The sequence below is a fragment of the Abramis brama genome (assembly GCF_963993115.1).
Source record: "Abramis brama genome assembly, chromosome: 10".
NCBI lineage: Eukaryota > Metazoa > Chordata > Actinopteri > Cypriniformes > Leuciscidae > Abramis > Abramis brama.
The window spans coordinates 6,341,943-6,365,619 of NC_139972.1; the positions used below are offsets into that span (position 1 = coordinate 6,341,943).

The 23,677-nt window shown below is 39.7% G+C and overlaps 1 protein-coding gene across 2 annotated transcripts; it reads right to left on the reverse strand.

The window, feature by feature from the left end:
• On the reverse strand, positions 1-23,677 carry LOC311090770 (uncharacterized protein). Of its 2 annotated transcripts, XM_084126283.1 has the most exons (6): positions 23,509-23,677; positions 15,385-15,428; positions 14,974-15,208; positions 5,308-5,357; positions 2,398-2,632; positions 1-2,144 (listed from the first exon to the last, which is right to left on the reverse strand). In XM_084126283.1, exons 5-6 carry the CDS (start codon positions 2,480-2,482, stop codon positions 1,096-1,098), a joined length of 1,134 nt encoding a protein of 377 aa, XP_083982409.1. In that variant the 5' UTR covers positions 2,483-2,632; positions 5,308-5,357; positions 14,974-15,208; positions 15,385-15,428; positions 23,509-23,677; the 3' UTR covers positions 1-1,095. The 2 variants fall into 2 exon arrangements, with proteins under 2 accessions (XP_083982409.1, XP_083982410.1); XM_084126284.1 differs by lacking the exon at positions 5,308-5,357.

The window sequence follows — 23,677 nt, forward strand, 5'->3', positions numbered from 1 at the left end:
TAATCATTCGACTTGTCTGATAATATTTATCAACTGCTGGGCACAATGAATTAATCATCTCGAGGGGGATGAGCCTTATGCTGGGTACACACCAAAAGATAATCGGTCTGATTTTGGACCGATTTCCCCCTTCCTACAATCCTAGCTATGTCCCGATTATCTTGATGGTTCTACAGATTATCTTATCAGATTTTCCCTTGGTGTGAGGTGTGTCAGTGTCTGAACCTGCTCGGAAGAACGTCGGAGCCGCCCCGATCGCGAATCGTAAATATTCGATTAGAAATCCTGATGTGTGTGTGTGTGTGTGCAGGAAGCTGAGTGTTAAGGGTTTAGCGAGGTTCTGGGATTAAATAACTCTTTCTAAAGAGGCAATAAATCCAATAAAGAATAAATAAAGACAATAAAGAATGAATATCTTTCTGTATAAAAGGTTCTATATAATGCTGAGTACAATGTTTTTTTTCCTGTGAATTTTCTGTGAAAATCATTCCAAACACTATCATTGCAATTTCTTCCTGCATATCGTCCGCCATGCTTATTCTGAGGTCTTGCAAGATTTTGCGAGATTTCCTGTGTTCACAGTCGAGACTCTGGTTGAAAATCTGTTCGTGTGTGGTGTGCTGACTTTGTCAAATCATGGCACACCACACACTATAGGAGCAAAACGCTTAAATCTAGGATTTTTTTGTCCTCATGTTTGTGGTCTATCACATTTTGAAAATCTTATAATATGTAAAAAATCTTTGGGTGTGTACCCAGCATTAGTGGAAGACCTTCGGCAGCGCCTTTCTCTCCTTCTCCGTCTTGCGAGCTCTTTTTGCATTGGAGGTGTTCAACTATAAGATCATCCATAAAAATCTCAACATTGCCCATGACATTAACATTTCTTTTTCCGTTTCATCCTCATCTGTTACAATCAATGCATTCAACCATTCTTTAATATATTCAATTTCTGGGGAGTTTTCAGAAGAAGCTTTATCAGAAAAATTCATAATTGTTCTCCAATATTCATTACAGTTCTCTAACGTATAAAACACAAATCTTGTGGCATTTTACAGGAACACTAGTTTATTAGTTAACTAACTAAACATTTACTTAATGTGAATCTAACAAAACATTTGCTCGCTGTGACACTCCAGTATGAACTCGATCGTGTAATTTCAGAGAATCAAACCGAGTGAAACTCTTGTCACAATATGAGCACTTGTAAGGTTTTTCTCCAGTATGAATTCGTTGGTGCCGTTTCAGATTGGCAGATGAAGTAAAGCTCTTCCCACAGTCACAACACATATGATCTCTCACTTCATCATGTGTTTTCTGGTGCAGATTTAAACTGCTCAGCCTTGAAAAACTCTTTCCACAGAGAGAACACACATAAGGCTTTTCGTCTGAATGAACTTTCAGGTGTTTTTTTAGATCTGATGATAAAATAAAATCTTTACCACACTGATCACAGTTAAATGGTTTTTCTCCAGAGTGACGGAGCAGATGAACTCTGAGAGTTGATGAATGAGAAAAACTCTTCTCACACTGAGTACAGTCGTACGGCTTCTCTCCAGTATGAACTCGATCGTGTGATTTCAGAGATTCAAACCGAGTGAAACTCTTGTCACAATATGAGCACTTGTAAGGTTTTTCTTCAGTATGAATTCGTTGGTGCTGTTTCAGAATGGCAGATGTAGTATAGCTCTTCCCACAGTCAAAGCACATATAATCTCTCACTTCATTGTGTGTTTTCTGGTGCTGTTTAAAACTGCCTGGCCTTGAAAAACCCTTTCCACAGTGAGAACACACATAAGGCCTCTCATCTGAATGAACTTTCAGGTGATATTTTAGTTTTGATGATTCAATAAAATCTTTACCACACTGATCACAGTTAAATGGTTTTTCTCCAGAGTGACGGAGCAGATGATCTCTGAGAGATGATGAATGAGAAAAACTCTTTCCACACTGAGTGCATGTATACGGTTTCTCTCCAGAGTGAATTCTCATGTGTGTCTTAAGGTTTCCTTTCTGTGAAAAACTCTTTTCACACTGAGTGCAGGTGTGCATCTTTTTGGCTTTTGTTCTTTGAATTGTAAAGTTATGATGTTCCTCCTTCACTTCATCCAGTTCTTGTCTTTGCTCTTTCACTCTCACCTGGTCTAAAATACACAGAAATACAGTTAGAATCAGTTCAAGTGAACCCTGATTTAATAGCAGAAAACAACAGAGATCAGATCTTTCACTTTTTGTTCTGTCATTTACTGTAATATAGTAAAAATATGTTTGACAACTGCTATATACAAGGTTATGATCATTCAGATGCATTTCTCCATCATTTATCATCCATATACTGCTTATTAATTCACATCTACCAAAGCAGTCAACAATGAAGAATCAAGAATGGACACCAACCTATTTGTTCCTCAGTATCTTCATGTTTTATTCTGGATGGTTCTGGATCATTCATGTCTTCAATCTCCTCTTTAATAAACTCCATCTTTAACAGTCACACAGATTTCAGCTGCTACTCCTGGAGTTTGTCCTTCTCTTGTAGGATGATGGGAATATTCCCAGTATTTATTGGTGAATTGTTGTGGGAGGGGCTTCACTGCAGGTGTGAACTGTGATCACTGTGTTTTTATCCAATCTGCATTTTAAAAGTACAGAGCCATCATGTTAAACTGCTGCTGAAAAGCCTCTTTGTCTCCAAAAGTTCCCTGTTTTCAGCTCATTCATTATGGTGATGTATGAGATCTTCTATAAATTGGCACATTAAGCTCATTTTATTGGTGTCAACAGGCTGAAACAAACTACAGCATCATCACCTTTAACCCTCTGGGGTCTGAGGTGTTTTTGGGGTCCTTGAGATGTTCTGACATGCCCTGACATTTGTGCTTTTTTCAGTTGCTTATAAACATAGTAATGGCAAAAAAAAAATTACACACTATTTAGCACAAACAGGGCTACCATAACATGTGAGCAACAAGAATGTACATGTCTGCATTTTTGAGAGAATAATGTTTATGCATGGTTATTGAAAAAACTAAAAACTAAAGTTTCTGAAATAAGACCACAAAACACACACTAAATATGTGCCAATAAGACTTTTGTCTAATGGATGTCATCGCCTAGTGTTTTTTCTTCAAAATTATGTGAAAATCACCCTGCCTTATCATTCACATAACACAATACATTGATTTGAATTTTGCAAAGCACTTTCTGTTTGGAAAGGCAATATTCGAGTGGGCGTTGACGATCATGCATATTTAGTGGTTCACACCTGAGGACCGCATACTTAATGAGCCATTCATTCAGGTGAGTCACTGAGCCACAAGAATGCAAGAGCAACAGTTGGAAGCATCTCAATTCTTTTTTATTTTTCCACATATTGTGCTTGCAATTTGGCCTATAATATCCAAGGAAAACATGTAATTGTGCAGTTAATTCTCATACTGTATTTTCAGTTTTGGAATATTTATCCTCTCCCCAAATTTGTCACTAATAAAACACAATAAAAATTATTTAAAGAAAAGGCTTATATTTACCTTTTAATAGTTTGTTTACATCTACCTTGTAAATATTTAAATAAACAACAATTCAAGTGTAATCTTTCTTTGTACAAACTAAAGTATACATTTTATCATACATATTTCAAAGTTAAGGATTTGATTGATTATTTGATTATTTTTGACAAAAAAATTGGCAAATAAAAGCTTATTTGAGGTGGCAGATATTTTACAGTAAAAATGTATAATCTATCCAAAACTAATCAACGAAATGTTGTCTTTCATATGTCTGTAACATAGGTCTTTCATTTTTATTATAAGGAATATAAATGCTAATTTGCAGTTTAATACGTTGCTTATACAAATATATATATATGTGCATACACACACACATATATATGTGTATATATTTATACACAAAAATAAATTTTATTTATATTTTTTATATACATTTTTTTTTCCACAAATTGTGCTTGTAAATTGTATAATATCCAAGGTAAACATGTCTAGTAATTGTGCAGTAAATTCTCATACTGTATTTTCAGTTTTGGAATATTTATCCTCTCCCCAAATTTGTTACTAATAAAACACAATAAAAATTATTTAAAGAAAAAAAAATTATATTTACCTTTTAATAGTTTGTTTACATCTACCTTTTGAGGGACATTTTCCATTATTATTATTATTCCTCACAGCGCTGCGAGACGGTGTAAACAAGTAATGATCTGAATAAACTTGTGTTTTCTCGAGCTGATATGGGGCTCGAGAAAACACAGCCCCTCACAGGTTTGCGCCGTGGATTCCCGCGAGTCAGACGCGGATACTGTGTTTGTTTTAGGCTCGCGCAGTCTTCACTCGGACGCGCGCTTCAATCCGTTGTGGAGACTCTCTTTTCGTTCCAGTGAAATTACAAAATAAAATACACACAAGCATGTCTCTGCCTGATATACAACCACTGATAAACATAATCTGATTTGACAAAAAAAAAAAAAACTATATGAGTGCGGATTTGAACTCAGAACCTCTGACACGCTAGGCAAATGTTCTACCACTAGACCACTTGAGTTCACGTATTTACTCACGTGAAAACTCGTTGTTTACTCGGCGTGATCAATTCGCTCTTGAACATGCTGCCGTTCGTCTGAGTTACAATCTTCCTCTGAGGAAAAGCCAAGGTGAGTTATTCCTCGCTGTCCAGGATCATCTGAACGGCGTCTTTACCGGAGAAACGCGCCATCCTCTCTAAACGCGATGAACTATCAGTGAATCTGATCTGATGAAACTTCGTGTTTTCAAGGCATTGATCGGGGGGCGGGTGCGAAGCATAGATCACCTAAACTATTTACCATGTCAATAGCGCCGGGGGCGGGGCGGCCTCAGTTCATTATAGAGATAATTAGGCAGAAGGAAAAAACGGTACCTCTCCTTGCTTTCAAACGGATTACATGAGTTGAAAACATTTGTTTTTTTTATTAATTACTTCATTTAAAAGAAGAGATTTCAAGCTTCATAAAGACATATATCACGTGCCTGTGTGAGAAGTATTCGCTGAGTTATGATTCATTTTCGGACGCGTTTCAGAATGGACTACACGGACAGAGAGAAGGCAGAACTCGCTCCGTGATTATTTTTCTTAATTTGGCGAAAAGCACAACACTTTGCTTTTATTGTGAGTATACAGAAAAATAATACACATTTAACAGAATCGATTGATGTATGAAACTCCTATGGAAAATCAAAGTCAACAGAGTATTTATGAGTTTCTTTTACACTGATAAAAAAAAAGCGAGCTGGTATCGCCGGCGATACCGCCGACCTCAGGGGGTTAACTTCAGTTCTTGTCTTTGACTTTTCCCTCCATCTAGTCTGAAATAAACATTTGAAAACATTATTAAATCAGGGTTCACTTCAATATTCACATTTATCCTCCTTGAACTCATTGTAACAACTTAGGCTAAAGTAAAACAAATCTATTTTTATAGTAGGGCTGCAACAACAAATCGATTAAAATCGATTATTAAAATAATTGATTACTCATTTCAATCATTTCGATTCATTGTGTCGCGCCACTCAATAACTCACAGAGATTTTAGAGTATAAATTTTTTAAAAAAGAGTGTGTCTGAGCATTAGTAAATTGGTATATACAGTGAGGAAAATAAGTATTTGAACACCCTGCTATTTTGCAAGTTCTCCCACTTAGAAATCATGGAGAGATCTGAAATTGTCATCGTAGGTGCATGTCCACTGTGAGAGACATAATAAATAAAAAAAATCCAGAAATCACAATGTATGATTTTGTTAACTATTTATTTGTATGATACAGCTGCAAATAAGTATTTGAACACCTGAGAAAATCAGTGTTAATATTTGGTACAATAGCCTTTGTTTGCAATTACAGAGGTCAAACGTTTCCTGTAGTTTTTCACCAGGTTTGCACACACTGCAGGAGGGATTTTGGCCCACTCCTCCACACAGATCTTCTCTAGATCAGTCAGGTTTCTGGGCTGTCGCTGAGAAACACGGAGTTTGAGCTCCCTCCAAAGATTCTCTATTGGGTTTAGGTCTGGAGACTGGCTAGGCCACGCCAGAACCTTGATATGCTTCTTACAGAGCCACTCCTTGGTTATCCTGGCTGTGTGCTTCGGGTCATTGTCATGTTGGAAGACCCAGCCTCGACCCATCTTCAATGCTCTAACTGAGGGAAGGAGGTTGTTCCCCAAAATCTCACAATACATGGCCCCGGTCATCCTCTCCTTAATACAGTGCAGTCGCCCTGTCCCATGTGCAGAAAAACACCCCCAAAGCATGATGCTACCACCCCCATGCTTCACAGTAGGGATGGTGTTCTTGGGATGGTACTCATCATTCTTCTTCCTCCAAACACGTTTAGTGGAATTATGACCAAAAAGTTCTATTTTGGTCTAATCTGACCACATGACTTTCTCCCATGACTCCTCTGGATCATCCAAATGGTCATTGGCAAACTTAAGACGGGCCTTGACGTGCTGGTTTAAGCAGGGGAACCTTCCGTGCCATGCATGATTTCAAACCATGACGTCTTAGTGTATTACCAACAGTAACCTTGGAAATGGTGGTCCCAGCTCTTTTCAGGTCATTGACCAGCTCCTCCCGTGTAGTTCTGGGCTGATTTCTCACCTTTCTTAGGATCATCGAGACCCCACGAGGTGAGATCTTGTATGGAGCCCCAGTCCGAGGGAGATTGACAGTCATGTTTAGCTTCTTCCATTTTCTAATGATTGCTCCAACAGTGGACCTTTTTTCACCAAGCTGCTTGGCAATTTCCCCGTAGCCCTTTCCAGCCTTGTGGAGGTGTACAATTTTGTCTCTAGTGTCTTTGGACAGCTCTTTGGTCTTGGCCATGTTAGTAGTTGGATTCTTACTGATTGTATGGGGTGGACAGGTGTCTTTATGCAGCTAACGACCTCAAACAGGTGCATCTAATTTAGGATAATAAATGGAGTGGAGGTGGACATTTTAAAGGCAGACTAACAGGTCTTTGAGGGTCAGAATTCTAGCTGATAGACAGGTGTTCAAATACTTATTTGCAGCTGTATCGTACAAATAAATAGTTAAAAAATCATATATTGTGATTTCGGGATTTTTTTTTTTTAGATTATGTCTCTCACAGTGGACATGCACCTACGATGACAATTTCAGACCCCTCCATGATTTCCAAGTGGGAGAACTTGCAAAATAGCAGGGTGTTCAAATACTTATTTTCCTCACTGTAGTAATATATAATTACTATATAAGAGGCATGGAAGTTCGATAAATGGACAACAATATAAATAAAACCAACAATTAAATTCTTACCACTGAATTAGCAGACTGTGATTTGAATCAGATATACAGAAGATGAAAACACTTTCTTGTCCAGACTGATCTCATGAAATGGCGTATGTATGACACGCCAATTCAATTTCCATTTTTGGTGTGCTATCAACATGCATAATCGCTTTTCAGCGTGTTTATCAACGCCGTTGACTTAACGTTACATTACTGTATATATAAATATGACCTACCCCAACTCTGTCCCTAAACCTACCCGTCACTGGGGTTAATACCATGAGTCTTCTCTTACCATTTTTATGAACAATATGGCATTAAAAGATAGTTTGAGCCACAAATCCTACCCCTAAACCTAACCATAACCATTTCTTAAAACTACCTAGGCAACAATTATAAAGAAAAACAACAGACAGACGAGTATAATCACAATAATTTATTTATGGTTCCTATATAGAACCATAATATACTAACCTTACAACACAACATCGATTCACAAAATACACCAATTTTATTAGCTTGATGTAATCCAAACCTTCAGAATCCATATATTATTTGCAAGAAAAAGATCCAAACTCAGCCCTTTATCCAGTAATCGTCATCTTGACCGTAAACGTCAAACCCCGCGCTTGTTATGAATTCAAATTCAAAAATTGCGCCCTCAAGAAGCGTTACAACAGGTTACTATGGTTACGGCAGTAATATCAAACGCTCATTGGCTCTCGCCTCACCTGCTTCGTCACAGATTGCGTCATGCACATTCACATTTGAAATGAAGCGCGCACTGCCGCGCAGCCCTCAGAGCGAACCGAACCGAAGACGGATTAACATTTTCATGGATTTGAATTAATAACTTAAATTCTGCTCTGTTACCTCATACAAAACCACTGCCAGAGAGGACTGCGACACATCGTCACGTGAACAACTTTTGGTACCGATTTTGACATTTTTGCTCCTCTCAGGAATCTGATGATCAGGTCATGCTTTCCCAGAGACTTACCTTCAACTGCATCGTGATGTGCGGCAATGGCGGCAACATACACTTTAAGAGTGGAGGGAGAGAGCCTTCGCTCCAACCCTTCTTGTAGAAAGGAAAGCACAACACTGATCGGGCATTTTGTGAGGTCTTTACGACGGGAAGAACACCAGTTGACGAAGAGGTTCCACTTCAACGCATAGGCATGTCTCGTGGACGATGCTCTAGCGGAAGTGATGGTAGCCACCACCGCTGGTGGTAGGGTACTCAACCTGCTGAGGAGCAGGTCATTTTGGTTGCCCATTATTGGCACAACTGGACCTGGTTCTACGAACTAGTACTCCTCGTGACAGCACCTCCATGGCCAATTTCTCTGAGGAAGGACCTCCTTTCTCAGAGACGGGGCACCCTTGGCACCCTCGTCCCGATCTTTGGAACCTCCACGTGTGGCTCCTGGATGGGACGAGGGTGCAAAGGGTGCCCCATCTCTGAGAAAGGAGGTCCTTCCTCAGAGGAATTGGCCATGGAGGTGCTGTCGCGAGGAGTACTAGTTCGGAGAACCAGGTCCAGTTGTGCCAATAAGGGGCAACCAAAATGACCTGCTCCTCGTCCTCCCTGATCTTGCACAGGGTCTGTGCAAGAAGGCTCACTGGGGGAAACGCATACTTGCGGAGGTCCCACGGCCAGCTGTGTGCCAGTGCATCCGTGCCGAGCGTGCCCTAAAAAACTGAGGTTCGACCACGGGGTGAAGGTCTGATGGAAGGCTGGAGTCACTGGGACTCAGTGCATGCCGTGTTGCCATGACCACCTCGGGACCCGATCGCGAAGCCAGTGCTGAAGCGGCCGCAATCCGAGCGGCGTTGCTGCGGCTGCGGATGCCATATGCCCCAGGAGCCTCTGAAATAGTTTCAGTGGAACCGCACTCTTGGCCTCGAATTGACGTAGGCAAGTCAGCAGTGACTGCGCGTGCTCGCTCTTAAACTGCACGCACATGGCGACAGAGTTGATTTTTATACCGAGAAAAGAGATCCTCTGCATGGGGCAAAGTTTGCTCTTCTCCCAGTTGACCCGAAGGCCCAGACCAGCTAGGTGCTGGAGCACTAGATCCCTGTGTTCGCAAACCTGGTCTCGAGAGTGAGCTAGGATCAGCCAGTCGTCGAGATGCGAGGAGACAGGGCTAGCCCGAATGGGAGAACTGCGTACTGGTATGCCTGCCCCTCGAAAGCAAACCGTAGGAATGGTCTGAGTCGAGGAAGAATGGAGACATGGAAGTAGGCGTCCTTCAGGTCAATTGCTGCAAACCAATCCTGTGGCCGCACACATAGAAAATGCGTTTGGCCAAGGCATCCTGAACGTCAGCCTGTGAAGGGAGCGGTTCAGGATGCGGAGGTCCAGGATTGGTCATAACCCACCAAATTTCTTCGGGACAATGAAGTAGGGGCTGTAAGGCCCGGACCGGTCTCGATTGCAGCCTTCGCCAGTAGGGTGACAACCTCCGCTCTCATGATAGGGGCATTGTCACCGACCATAGTGAAGCGGCCTCCCCTGAAGCGGGGAGGAGACTGTGCGAACTGAATCGCATAGCCGAGCCTGATGGTTCGGGAGACCCAGCGGAACAGGTTGGGAGCTCTAGCCAGGCTCCCAAGAACTGTGCCAGCAGGGTCATGCGAACCACAGACGTACCCTCAGTGGTGCAGCAGAATGACCAGCCGGACGTAGGTGGCATAGTGGCCCGGTGTGGGGGCACAGTCATTAGCCGCGTCCTGCCAGAGGATGCCAGGGAAGGACCAGGCTCGTGAGCAGCGCGCACTGTCATCCACAGCCTCTTGGGGCTCGGAGGAAGGAGCATCAGTTCTTGAAAAAATAGATTCTCCCCCGGCCCTCCATCGGGGGAAGGAGTGGCCCTGCTACTAACTCCTGAGAAGAACTGAGCCCTAACTCCAAGCTGCCCATCTCGAGAGTGCTGCTTAGCCTGGCGTTTGGCCGGCTAAGGGGCAGAGAGACGGGCAGTGCCACCCTCCTGCATCCCCCTCCTGCCCGGGGGCGGTGAAGACTCGAGGAGAGGAGCCGCAGGGATGCGGCCTAGGCAGGAAGCAGACTAAGGAGACCGCACGGACGGATGACCGTTGGTGCAGAAGGCCTCAGTCCGCTTCAGGGGAGGGTCGAAGACTGTTGGGCACAGTCCTCAACCACACCGCCGAGCAAGTCGCGTTCTGATGCACGTCCGGGAGAAAGGCACTCGGGGCGAGTGCTGTAGAGCAACACGTGCCCAGGAAACCAATCATCAAGCCTACAGCGCTCGGGGGGAGGGTGGAGGGAGGCACACACAGAAGCCCCACGGTTTGCGATGTGGAGGGGGGCGTGGCCCGAGGAAAGCTCATCTTTCCATCACCCTGTAAATACACGTCCAGTAAATACACGAGTGAGCCATTTTGAAAAAGACGTGCCGCGTGCAGCTCTTTTAGAGACTAAGAAAAGCTCAGCAGAGTGCTGAAGCGCCTAGGGAGAAACATACACACTGTCGGCAGATCACTGCACAGATCAGCAGCAGGCAATGCTATCTCGCTGGAACGTGCTGTCACACCAACACACTGAAGAGCCACTCGTCTCGTAGAGTGAAGATGATTCAGAATGGCTTGTAGGAGTGAAGAGTACTCTTGGCTCCGAAGCAAAAACTTATCTGCATGTTGCCAGTGTACTTCCTTATATACCCACAACATGGGGAGGACTTACGCTATGCAAATTCCGCAGACCCATGGCATTTTCTTGCCATTGGCTCGTTTTGTATACTCGGAGGTGAGAGGCTTTTTGTAAGCGAAACCCCATTTGTCGTCACTGATGTAACTCGTAGTGACCATGAAAGGGAAAGCCAGTTTGTTCAAACTAATCTTGAACTTTACCTTTTAGCAAATGAAACTGGCTTTGTGCAACAGGCCACAGAACATTTTTGTTGTTGTTTTACTAGAGACAAAGAAGTGCCTTACACTGACAGCTAAATGACAAGTCAGAAAGTTACTTGCCCAAAACTAACGTCACAGAACTAAAGTTTACTTCACAATACGTTTGCTTTATATGAATCTCATTTATTTTAATTAATGGATCTGTAGAAACCTTTTACTCACAAAATCACACATTGTCAGTGAAATGGTAATTTTATTTGTTGTTATTGTACAGTTATTGTACAGATGTACATTATTGTACATACACCTGTTTATGTAATAACAGGCTTTATGTAACTAAACAAACAAAAGTAGAAAAAAACTGATCAAATTCAGGGAATTGTTTCATATATTAACATATAATAACTGATTGTTGTTGTTCTACATTTCTTTCTAGTCTCTTTTAATTTTGGTACTTCTTTAAGCGTTCAATCAAAATCATTTTCAATAATTTTCTTGTTCTCCAACATATAACACAATTCTTGTAGCATTCCGAGCAACACTAGTTTATTAGTTAACCACACATTTACTTAATGTGAAGGTAACACTTTACAATAGCAGGGCATGAATAATCATGTACTAATACCTGCATTAATAGTTATTGATAGTTACTTCAACATTAACTTATGATTAGTGAAGATATGAACTAATCATGAACCAATGAAGACTGATCCTTAATTACGACAGGAGTCATAATGCTTCATGCATGAATAACAGCAGCCTTAAACATGTTAGTACATGTTAGACAGATATTGTTAATGCATTAATTAAAGTTTACGGGTAAACTAAATCAATCAGGCTCCATAAGAATAAAAAATATATATATTTTGACTTTGAAATACATTTAAACAATTTATTGAAATACATTTAAACAATTTATTAGTCATAATTTAAACTATTGACATCAGCAGCTTCATCATAAACATTACTGAAAGGCACATGATTAGTTTGTCATTAATTTCACTGATTCTCCTAATCAAACATAGAAATCATTATCATTATGACTCCTGTCATTGTTAAGGATCGCTCTTCAGTGGTTCATATCTTCACTAACCATGAGTTCATGTTGAAGTAACCATTAATTCAGGAATTAGTACATGATTATTCATGCCTTGTTATTGTAACGTGTTACCTGTGAATCTAACAAAACATTTGCTCACTATAACACAGAACAATGCTTTTTAATATAGAATAGAGTCCCTAGATTACTTGATTGGGTGAAACTCTTCCCACACTGAGTACAGTGGTACGGCTTCTCTCCAGTGTGAACTTGCTCGTGTTCTTTCAGAGATCCAGAATGAGTGAAACTCTTGTCACAATATGAGCACTTGTAAGGTTTTTCTCCAGTATGAATTCTTTGATGACTTTTCAGATGGTCAACTCTAGTGAAGCTCTTCCCACAGTCACAACACACATGATCTTTCACTTCATTGTGTATTTTCTGGTGCAGTTTTAAACAGAACAGCCGAGAAAAACTCTTTCCACACTGAGTGCATGTATACGGTTTCTCTCCAGTGTGAATTCTCATGTGTATCTTAAGGTCTGATTTCTGTTTGAAACTCTTCTCACACTGAGTGCAGTCGTACGGCTTCTCTCCATTGTGAACTCGCTCATGTGATTTCAGAGATTCAAACCGAGTGAAACTCTTGTCACAATGGCCCTCATTTATCATTCTTGCGTAGAAACGGGCGTATATATTGGCGTAAGATTATGCTTATACTCCTCTCATCGCCTGATTTATGAAGATGTGCGTACCTTTGAAATCCAGGTGTACGCAATACCTGCCCTTGATAAATGCCGCGGCTGAAAACGATCGTCATTAGAATAACACGCCCCTATCTCCGCTCCCCCCACGCCCTCATTTTACGCCATGGACACACGGAAGACGGCAAAGAAGAGAAACTTCTTTGAGAAAGAGAAAGCGAAACCAGGGAAGTGGAAAGAAACAAAATTGATTTCTAGATTTTTATTATTAATGACGCTTATTGTTATTTAGAAGAAGAATGTCGTTATTATTATTATTTGTATTATTATTATTTAAAAGAAGAAGAATGTCTTTATTTTGTCAGTCTGAATTTTTTTTTTGGTCATTGAAAGCCTTTCATTACTAAACCCAGTCCGTGCACACCTGCCGGGCCTAACCCTGGCCTAACCATCGTTTCAAAGAATACTACAACGGCAAGCGCGTCGAGTATAAACGCCTCGTCCGTTTGGGGAGGTGCGCGCGCAGTCTGCGGAGCCAGGCGAAAGTATAAACAAGGCTTGAAACGTCAGGTAAAGCGCACAGGCTCGCAACTGAAGGAATACATATGCCTACAATTCAAATGCTTTGGTAAAGTCACACAAATTAAACATTGAAGTCCATGTTGCACAAAAATAAACACTGAAGTTTATAATTAGCCTACTATGTTGTTTTTTTTACAGTGGGTCATAATACATCATATCTTTTAGTTTGTCAGTGCGTTTTGTAGTGTTAGGAATTGTTTTTCTGCGCATTCCCGCACTCAAAACGTGCGTACACCACCTCCTGAGCTGGCGTAGGATTTGAGCGTGCCGTACGCCAATGTCCATATTGATAAATCTCAAAGTCACCGTGGTTTTGGGTGTACGCTGGAAATTTGGTGTACGCACTTTTGATAAATGAGGGCCTCACAATATGAGCACTTGTAAGGTTTTTCTCCAGTATGAATTATTTGGTGCTATTTCAGAATGGCCACTTTAGTAAAGCTCTTCCCACAGACACAACACACATGTTCTCTCACTTCATCATGTGTTTTCTGGTGCTGTTTAAAACTGTACAGCCTTGAAAAACTCTTTCCACAGAGAGAACACACATAAGGCTTCTCATCTGAATGAACTTTCAGGTGATCTTTTAGATTTGATGATGAAATAAAATCTTTACCACACTGATCACAGTTAAATGGTTTTTCTCCAGAGTGAATGTGCAGATGATACTTGAGACCTGATGCATGAGAAAAACTCTTTCCACACTGAGTACATGTAAACGGTTTCTCTCCAGTGTGAATTCTCATGTGTATTTTAAGGGTTTCTTTCCGTGTGAAACTCTTTCCAAACTGAGTGCATGTAAACGGTTTCTCTCCAGTGTGAATTATCATGTGTTTGTTAAGGTTTCCTTTCTGACTGACTGTGTGTCTTTTTGGCTTTTGTTCTCTGAATTGTAAAGTTATGATGTTCCTGAGCAAATGAGCATTTCACCCCCCCTTTAAGTGAAGCATCAGCTTCTGTGTTACCCATGCGACGCATTGCTGGTCAGCTGAGCCTTGAAAAGTGGAGCTCAAAGTTAAAAATAATTAACACCTTGCCTGATTACTATCTTTTAATGAATCAGCGTTTTTGAACGGTTTAATGACTCACTCAAAGACAGTCCGTTGCCGTAAAAATGTAACTGAGTGACAGTCTTTCAATGCGCGGAGACACGGTTTAGTTTCGTTTACATTGGTTACTGAAAATGTACTTGTGTTTTTGTGCATGCTGACCACATCGTAACACTTATTTATATAGCAACAAATAAATATATATAAAAAAAAAAAAATGGCGATAATACCGCATACCACGCTATTGAGCTACTCAAAATTACCGCAAGGGAAAATCCTTTACCGTGACAGCCCTATTGACAACTGCTATATACAAGGTTATGATCATTTGGATGTATTATTCTAATTTATCATCCATATACTGCTTATTAATGCACATATACCAAAGCAGTCAACGATGAAGAATCAAGAATGGACACCAACCTATTTGTTCCTCAGTAACTTCATGTTTTATTCTGGATGGTTCTGGATCATTCATGTCTTCAATCTCCTCTTTAATAAACTCCATCTTTAACAGTCACACAGATTTCAGCTGCTACTCCTGGAGTTTGTCCTTCTCTTGTAGGATGATGGGAATATTCCCAGTATTTATTGGTGAATTGTTGTGGGAGGGGCTTCACTGCAGGTGTGAACTGTGATCACTGTGTTTTTATCCAATCTGCATTTAAAAAGTACAGAGTCATCACGTTAAACTGCTGCTGAAAAACCTCTGTCTCCAAAAGTTCCCTGTTTTCAGCTCATTCATTATGGTGATGTCTGAGATCTTCTGTAAATTGGCACATTAAGCTCATTTTATTGGTGTCAACAGGCTGAAACAAACTACAGCATCATCACCTTTAACTTCAGTTCTTGTCTTTGCTCTTTCACCTCCATCTGGTCTGAAACATATTAAAACATTAAGTTGTTAGAATGAGCTCAAGGAGGATAAATGTGAATTTTCAAGTGAACCCTGATTTAATAACAGAAAACAAGTGAGATCTGCTTATCAAATATTATATTTTTGATGTACCAAAGGTTAGTTTTGTCATCCTCTTGTTAATAGTCAAAATGTGAACGACAACTGCTGTACAAGATTATGATATAAGTGCATTTATATTCCTAGATTATTTGATTTCACAGCTCTTATGATTGGCATCAAATAATATAGCCTATTAAGCATTTTAACTAATTACATTTTTTCATATAGAATCAGACATCATTATATTTAACATTGAAAATTATGTTTTGTGTAAAAGGTAAATAGAATTAAAGGGGCTATATGTAGTTTTCAGTGGCCAGACTGAGACGCAACACACCGGGAGAAAGCATCACACAACATGCTGGAAACTCAGGTAAACTCCCACTGCAACGTTACAATAATAGGCTATTAATGTTAGCTTACCTGTCCAATAGGATGAAAGCCAACTCCGGGTCTGTTTTTATACCCAAAACAAAGCGGAGGTTTCTCCATGATTCAAAAGCCCTGCCGATGTTGATCAGTGTTTTCGTCCAAAGTCGATCCGAATCACGTTTGGCCTGACGAGCTTCAGCAGATAAAACTTTATTTTTTGTTTTTTAACAATATGTGGAGTTTGTGTTGGAGTCTGTGTTGTGCTGGGACCAGGTCGTTTCTTAGTGTTAGCAGACATGTCATAAGTTGCATAAGTCATAAGTCCATGTCATATGTTGCAGTGTCGTCACTGTCGAGTATAAAGTCAGTAGATGAGGCTCGGGAGCGCGCATGCAGGGCACGTCACTGGATTTCGCGGTAAATCCGACCCGGAGCCTTCACATAGAAATAGGAATACTTGCTTTCAGAGGTAATAGCAAAACCCGCCAAGTGGATCATTTTAATGTGAGATTACAACCCCTTCACACACAGGCAATAAAAAAAGGATTCATTTTAGTAGAAAAACTACATATAGCCCCTTTATACAAGAGAATCTGGTTATTTGGATAATAGGCTTGTTTTGTCTTTTGTCTTATACAAATCAAATTACACACCAGTGAATTTTGACAAAAATGTCTTGTAAATATAAAGCAGATTTCACCCAGCAACACAAATGAACCACATCTGCAGTTTATTGACAGAGGACAGTAGGGCTGCACGACGTATCATTTTAGCCTCGATATCGCGATGTGCGCATTCACAACAGTCACAACGCAGGATGTGCGATGTCAAGTATAGGTATCGTAGTTGATCCGTGATTCATGATCATTTCATGAGAAGGATGCCGTCTACACTAATGTAGCCCCTTTCACACAAGAGATTCCGGAAAATACACGGATAAAGTGACCCGGGATTTGACCCGGGTTCGATGGATTTTGGTTCATTCATACTGCCAGTGATTTTCCGGAATCAGAGAGTGCGTTCACACACAACCCGTAAAAATCCCGTAAAGACACGTGACATCGATGTGACTTGTAATGTCTCAGCAGCACCTTAAGTTTGCTTATGAGCTGCGATTTCCACGCTTGTGCGTTTTTTTCTCTGATTCGATCATAAACTTGCGCATTACGTACCGTTTCACAGCTGGCGAACGATCCCGGCTTCAGCTTCATCATTACGACTAGGGGTGTAACGGTACACGTATTCGTATTGAACCGTTCGGTACGAGGCTTTCGGTTCGGTGTTTGGTACGCATTTTCAAACCGAACCGTTGGACCATTTTTCCTGCCGACCAAAATTTCGTTATTTCAAATGTAGGCGGGTCGCGCGTGGCAAGCGCGCTCATAAGAGTTGAGCACCAATGTTGTGGTCATGTTGCGGCATGACCACAACATTGCCCAACATCAAATGGCAAACGTAAAGGAAGCGGAACGAAACTGCTCGTTATTGTGTGGTTGACGGACCATTTATCAGTTTGGACCAAAGCAGCGCGAGCTGATCTTGATCAAGCGACACTGTTACAACACAGCGCTAAGAGATCCAGTAAAGAAATCATTTGAATTCTCCACAGAAGTAATATATTCAGGGCTTGAATTTCGGCGCGGGATTGCAGGTATTGCGCATAATTTTAATCATTCCCGCAGGTCTCCCACTTAGGGCTGGGCAAAAAAATAGATTTTTCGATTAATGGTTTTTTTAAATATGGTCGATTCAAAATCGATTCTCAAACGCCAAGAATCGATTTTTTCCCATCTTTATTTATCTATGACCCAAATATTAGTTTTCCCCCACTGTTCATAGGCTTGCAAACTCCATTTTATAGCTAATGCTGTGAGATTTTATGTTAGTTTTATCTAAATCATAAAATAACCTCAACCAGTGCTGAACATTTAATCATATCGCAATCGTGATGTCAAGCCTATACGCAATTAGGCTATATGACGCAAAATGCTGCAATTTTATATGAAAAACAAATTTGGGCTTTTAACGCAATTAATGCAGCATCTGTTAATTTTTTGTCATCCTTCGGCTAGTGTTACATGTATTCATGTAACACTAGCTCTTATTCATGCAAATGCTTTTAAATCATTCATGCGCGACAAGACAAAAAAGAGCTCGCTGCCTGTGAATGTCGTGACTGTGACACAGAAAAACTTACGATGATATAGTGCGTGCGCACAAGACAGCCCAGAATATAGTTATCTTTCGCGCTTGAACGAACAATAGCACACAGTTATGCCAAAATGTCTTTTTGTTGAGTATTTTCATAACATAAGAGCAGTCTTATGATAAACGCAGAGAATGTCTAATTAGGCGAGAAGTTTCACTCTCAGTACACTTCCGGCTTCTGAACTGGTTGCAGTTCCTCTCTGATTCCATATGAGGGCGCTCACAGGACAAGTGCAGAATGAATGGAGGTCTATGGCGCTATACCAATAAAAATCCACTTTTCTCAGGATATAATTTTTTGTCTAGTAATCTGAATGTTGTATTCGAAAGGAGATGCAAATAAATTACACATTGCTGGGTGTTAGATTTTTTTGAGTCACTTATTTGCTTTAAAAAGTCTTTTAAAGTGTCAATGACGTCATACACATGTACGACCAGAGATACTGCTTTACGGCAATCCTTCACTCACTCTGGTGCGTTTGCGCTCTGCACTTTCTTTTCACTCGAGGCATCGACAACACAGCTGACACAGGTAAATACGTGCTAGAAGAGTTTTTGTTTTGTTTGTTTCTGGTCCCGCTGCGGATGACACGATGCCATCAAGCTGTATCTCTGGTCGTAATCAGTCCTTCACTGACCAATCAGCGTTCATTAGCAGAATGCTAGCGTGTTATGGGCAACAACAACTCAGCCTGTAAGAAATCAAAAAGACATAAGTACTCGTTCATTCAACTTTCGACCTATAACCCATGTTGAACTTGCAAAATCTACAATCAGATCTGAGATTTCTCAACGGCAATCGGGTGAAAGAGACAAATTCAGCTGTCTAGCCCCATAGACTCCCATTCATTTTGCACTCATGGCGATCGCCCCCAGTGGAACTCTGGTGGAACTACAACCAAAATTCGGTACAATAGAGCTTAATAGGGAGTGGGCAGGCTCTCCGTAGACGGGCTCTGATAAACGTGAAGAGTTGTGACTCGTGAGAGAATGAGGCGCGTGTGAGATCCGCGTCTCTGAGAGCAGCGGCTGGTCTTAAAGGGACAGTACACAGTAGCCACTAATTATCTCTGTCGTTAAAGTTAATCAAAGAACAAAGGGAACAGACAAAAACACTCACTGCTCTTGACTAAAGAACTTTTGTAACTTTGATTAGTCTATATATAATTTATAACTAATGCAGTGCAGACTGTTTGTTAACTTTATTCAATTTCTGTATATGGCCTAGCTGTTAAACAGAAAGGGCACAGATAAAAAATATAAAATGTTTTTATATGGGTTTATGTGAGGATTGTTAACCTGTTTGATCAAGATATGTGACTGTTCTGACTTGTCCAATTTTCAGCATCATTTTTTCATCTTGCATCAAAATCCTGTCTATTCATTGTATGCATTTGAAATATAGAGTTGGGTTCTGTTTTAATTGTACCAAATTGTACCTAAAATAAAAAGAGTTTAATATACAGGTTGGTAGCTCTTAATTTATTTTTATTAATTAAACACTTGAAAACTTATGTTCTTTTTTTAATAAATATAGGATTTGTATTAAATATTCATTGAGTCGAATCGAAATCTAATTTAGAATCGAAAAATCGAATCGAGAATCGAAATCGAATCGAATTGAGAGCTTGCGAATCGAAATCGAATCGAATTGTAACATCTGAATCGATACCCAGCCCTCCCACTTATAATGCGGGAAATTCCCGCAAACATTGATTCACTTTAGCATGTAGGTTGTATTGGTAAATTAATCCACACAGATTATAAAATCAAATCAGTCATTTTAAAACTGTCTGCGAGACGCAATTTCAGAAACAGCATGAGCGATTCAGCAGTGCTGCGTCTTCTCTCTCTCGTCTCTCAAAATGGGTTGCACAAGGCAATCATTAAGCACACTGCAGGCGGCGATAATACACACTCGCGTTTCGGGAGTCAGGATAGACGGAATTGTCACTTGCATAATCGGGCCAGCATTGCATCATGAGTAACTAAAGTTTACCATTTGCACGTCTTCTTAAGTTTTACCAGTTTAAACGCGATTTTAAACTATTCGGTACTTGCGCGATGTCTGAGAGATGTTTTTTTTTCTCTGCACACATACATAGAGTAAAGCCGCCTCACAAACAGCTTGCGGGTAACAAAAGTAATTTTTCGTGGATTATATCGCTTTAACAGTCAAAAACATTCGAAAATTATGTTAATTTTCGGTCTTGGTGAGTATCCTCTAAACACAGTCGGTTTAGTCTTAAATAAGCATAAATCGCACGTGACCGTATAATGAAAACAGGATCCGTGCACTAGCTCATAAAGGGACAGCAGCCATATGTGTCTGTCATTAATTTGGTTGTCAAAACAACAAAACATAGGCTAGCTTTCATTTGAAAGAATCAGGATTAATAGCCTATGTATTTAATTTAGTCAGGACTAAAATACTACCCAGTGTTATTTTACATTTGATTACTTTATTCAGTCTCTGTAGTATTTCTGAATATTAGTGTTAGACCGAAGCAAAAACTTTTCTCTTTATTTCTCTTTATTGGTATCATTATTCTATTGTATTTGTGCTACTTTTTTCAATTTAATTCAAAGATTGAAATCAAGCTTCCTTGTGTTGTGTAAATTATTAAGAACAAAATTACCCCGTTGTAAAAATGCAATGAGTGAGCATACATTTAGGCGAGATAAATGTCATTTAAAAAAAAAAAAAGAGTCTAAACTACCCCCTCAAATTAAAAATTCCCCCCCATAAGAATCACCTAAGGGGGATTTCCCCCCCATTTTCCAAAATGAAATTCAGGCCCTGAACATTGCTGCGATATCTAGTGAGAAACATTCACATTTCTCATCCTCTGTAATCATACTTTATTATGTTAGTTTTAATTAAAGGAAAAAAAATATTTGGCATTTCTTTCTTTTTGCTGTATCGAAAACGTACCGAACCGTGACACAAGTGTATCGTATTGAACCGAACCGTGAATTTTGTGAACCGTTACACCCCTAATCTGGCATGTTTTAGTGCTGGGCAGTATGACCAAAAATCCACATCACAGTATTTTTCTAAATTATACCGGTTTCACGGTAAATTGGTTTTTTTTTTTTGTTTTTTTTTTTTTTTTAACCATGACTGGGTGTTAACCACATTTTCTACTGAGTGAGAGAGGAAATACTGCCGTAGATTGACTAAAAGGGGGTCGGGTAGTTGACGTGACGTGGCTTTTTCACCGTCACAGAAGATAAAAAATAATTTATTTCACATTTTCATCATTTAGAATACTATAAATGGTTAAACATTTTCTTGTTTTACATGAATTTGTTGTTTAAATACCTGAGTTATTTTTTATTATTTTACAACTTTGAGCCAAATCTCAAAATCGTCCTACGGTGTGACGGTAGACAACATTATTTCATAAATATGAACTTTTATAAATAAAGAAAATAATGTTTAAACATCTTAATGAACACTCCTGGCATAATTGTGCAAGTGTCTATTTCACTAAGTGACCATCACTTTTCCTATACATACATTTCTAAAAGTGTAGGAATTCAATAAAGTTTGTCACAGAAAAAAATGTCCTTTGGTGTTATGCAATAACCTGACATTAAGTTGGGCAATATCATGGACAACTAAATTTAGTTGAAAGACCCCATTCAAGGTCATGTGACTGAAGACCCCTATGAAGCCCATGAGAAGTGCACATGGCAAGTATTTCTCTCAGAATTGTTCAAATATTTAACTATGTTTTCAGACCACTGAAGTTGTTAAGTTTTTTTGTCCTTTAGTGTGACACTCCTAAATTTAATTTTTTTATTAAAATTTGTATTTTTGACAGCAGGACTATGTAATATTATGCAAATGTATCATGCCAATTGCTAATAACAGTTCAGCTAGTATTAGCATGGTTATTAACTGCCACAAAAGCTCAAATGTCCTTTGGTGTGACAGAAAAAGTCACAGGAAATGTCCTATGGTGTGACACTTTGGCCTGTCACACCATAGGACACAGATGTCACACCATAGGACAAGACCTCCTTAAGAAGCTTTTAAAACGAATATATAAAGTTTCAACAAAAAAACAAATGTCCTCCTTTATTATTGTTACAATAAACACTATATATTCTGACTCTTTTTATGCAATGACTATCTTTGTCCTTTAGTGTGACGTTTTGTCCTATGGTGTGACAAACACAAAACAACAGAAAAATATACTTATTTTAAAATATCTTTTAAAAAAAGAGTCAAGTTTGGCATTAGGGGAGTTACAATAATATCTCCTCTTAAATAGGTACAATTTCAAACAGTTTTGTAAGGGTGGCGAAAAAGTTTTACTGACATTCGTAGGGAAAAGTTTATCAGGTTCATCTATCCATGGTGAAAATGATTCTAATTAGTACTTTCATGTAAAATAAATATCACTTTAAGAAAATAATGTTTTAATAATGTGAACAATTCTATCTCAAGTATTTTTTTTATGTTATTTAATATAATTTCTTAGTACTTTTTAAATGTCACACCATAGGACACATTTACAGTACTGTTGAGTGAAAACGTGAAAAAAATATGTGAAGTCATTGACAAATTGAGTGACCACTACTATTTTCTGAAACTGCAGTTTTCATACTCCATAAATATATGTATTTTTTCTTAAAAAGTTATGTTTTCCAAAAAAAGTACTTTTTCTTGGCCATTTGTCAACTACCCGGTCGCACACCGGACGCGCAGCGCCGCGCCGCGCCACGTCTTTTAAATTCGAACACATTATTCTCTATGAATGTACACACACCGGCGGCGCCTTTCGCCGTCTGTCCGCGGCACCCAGCAACGGCTCAGGACCGTGTTCAAAATCCTGCCGCGCCATAGAGCGCCATTTACATAGTTTTACATTAAATGTACATTTATTTGTCTCAAATCGTCGTTAATGTATATAGTGACTTCACCCTTTGCTGCAACACATTTAGTTTTACATTCATTCACAGAAATCAGCTGCTTGAATGAAAACTGCTGATGTTATCGGATTTTCAGGGGATATTCTCAATTCATTCAGTTAACAGACGCTCTGAAGTAAAAACTGCAATTCATCTAATAAAGCTAAACACATTTAAAAGAAATTTCCACAGACTCAAACAACAAATGATATGTTGAGATTTTTTTTTTAAACGCGCGTTAATAAAAGTGCAAAAATACATCAAACTGTTGACAGAAAAACGCATACATAACCTTATTCCGGTTTTATGGCACTTGACTTCCATAATATAAACTCAAATCTTCACTAATTGTAACGAGGCTTCAGCAAAGTGAGGATCCATTGCAGCTTTATTGTGATCTTGGTCGTACAATCAGGGTCAATCACCAGCAAACACAACAGTAGAGACAAAGCAACTCGTAATGCGAAAACAGGCATAAGGTCAGGCAGCAAACTTACATAAATCAGTCCACAATAGAAAACAGTCCAGGGCAGGCAGCAAAGAATCACGAAGAGAATAAACAGTCCAAGAGTAATCCACGGGAAGACAAAAACACAGGCAGAAACGCTCAGAGATGTTCACCAGGGCAAAACAAAACCTCTCATGAGGAACTTCTTCTTCTTCTGT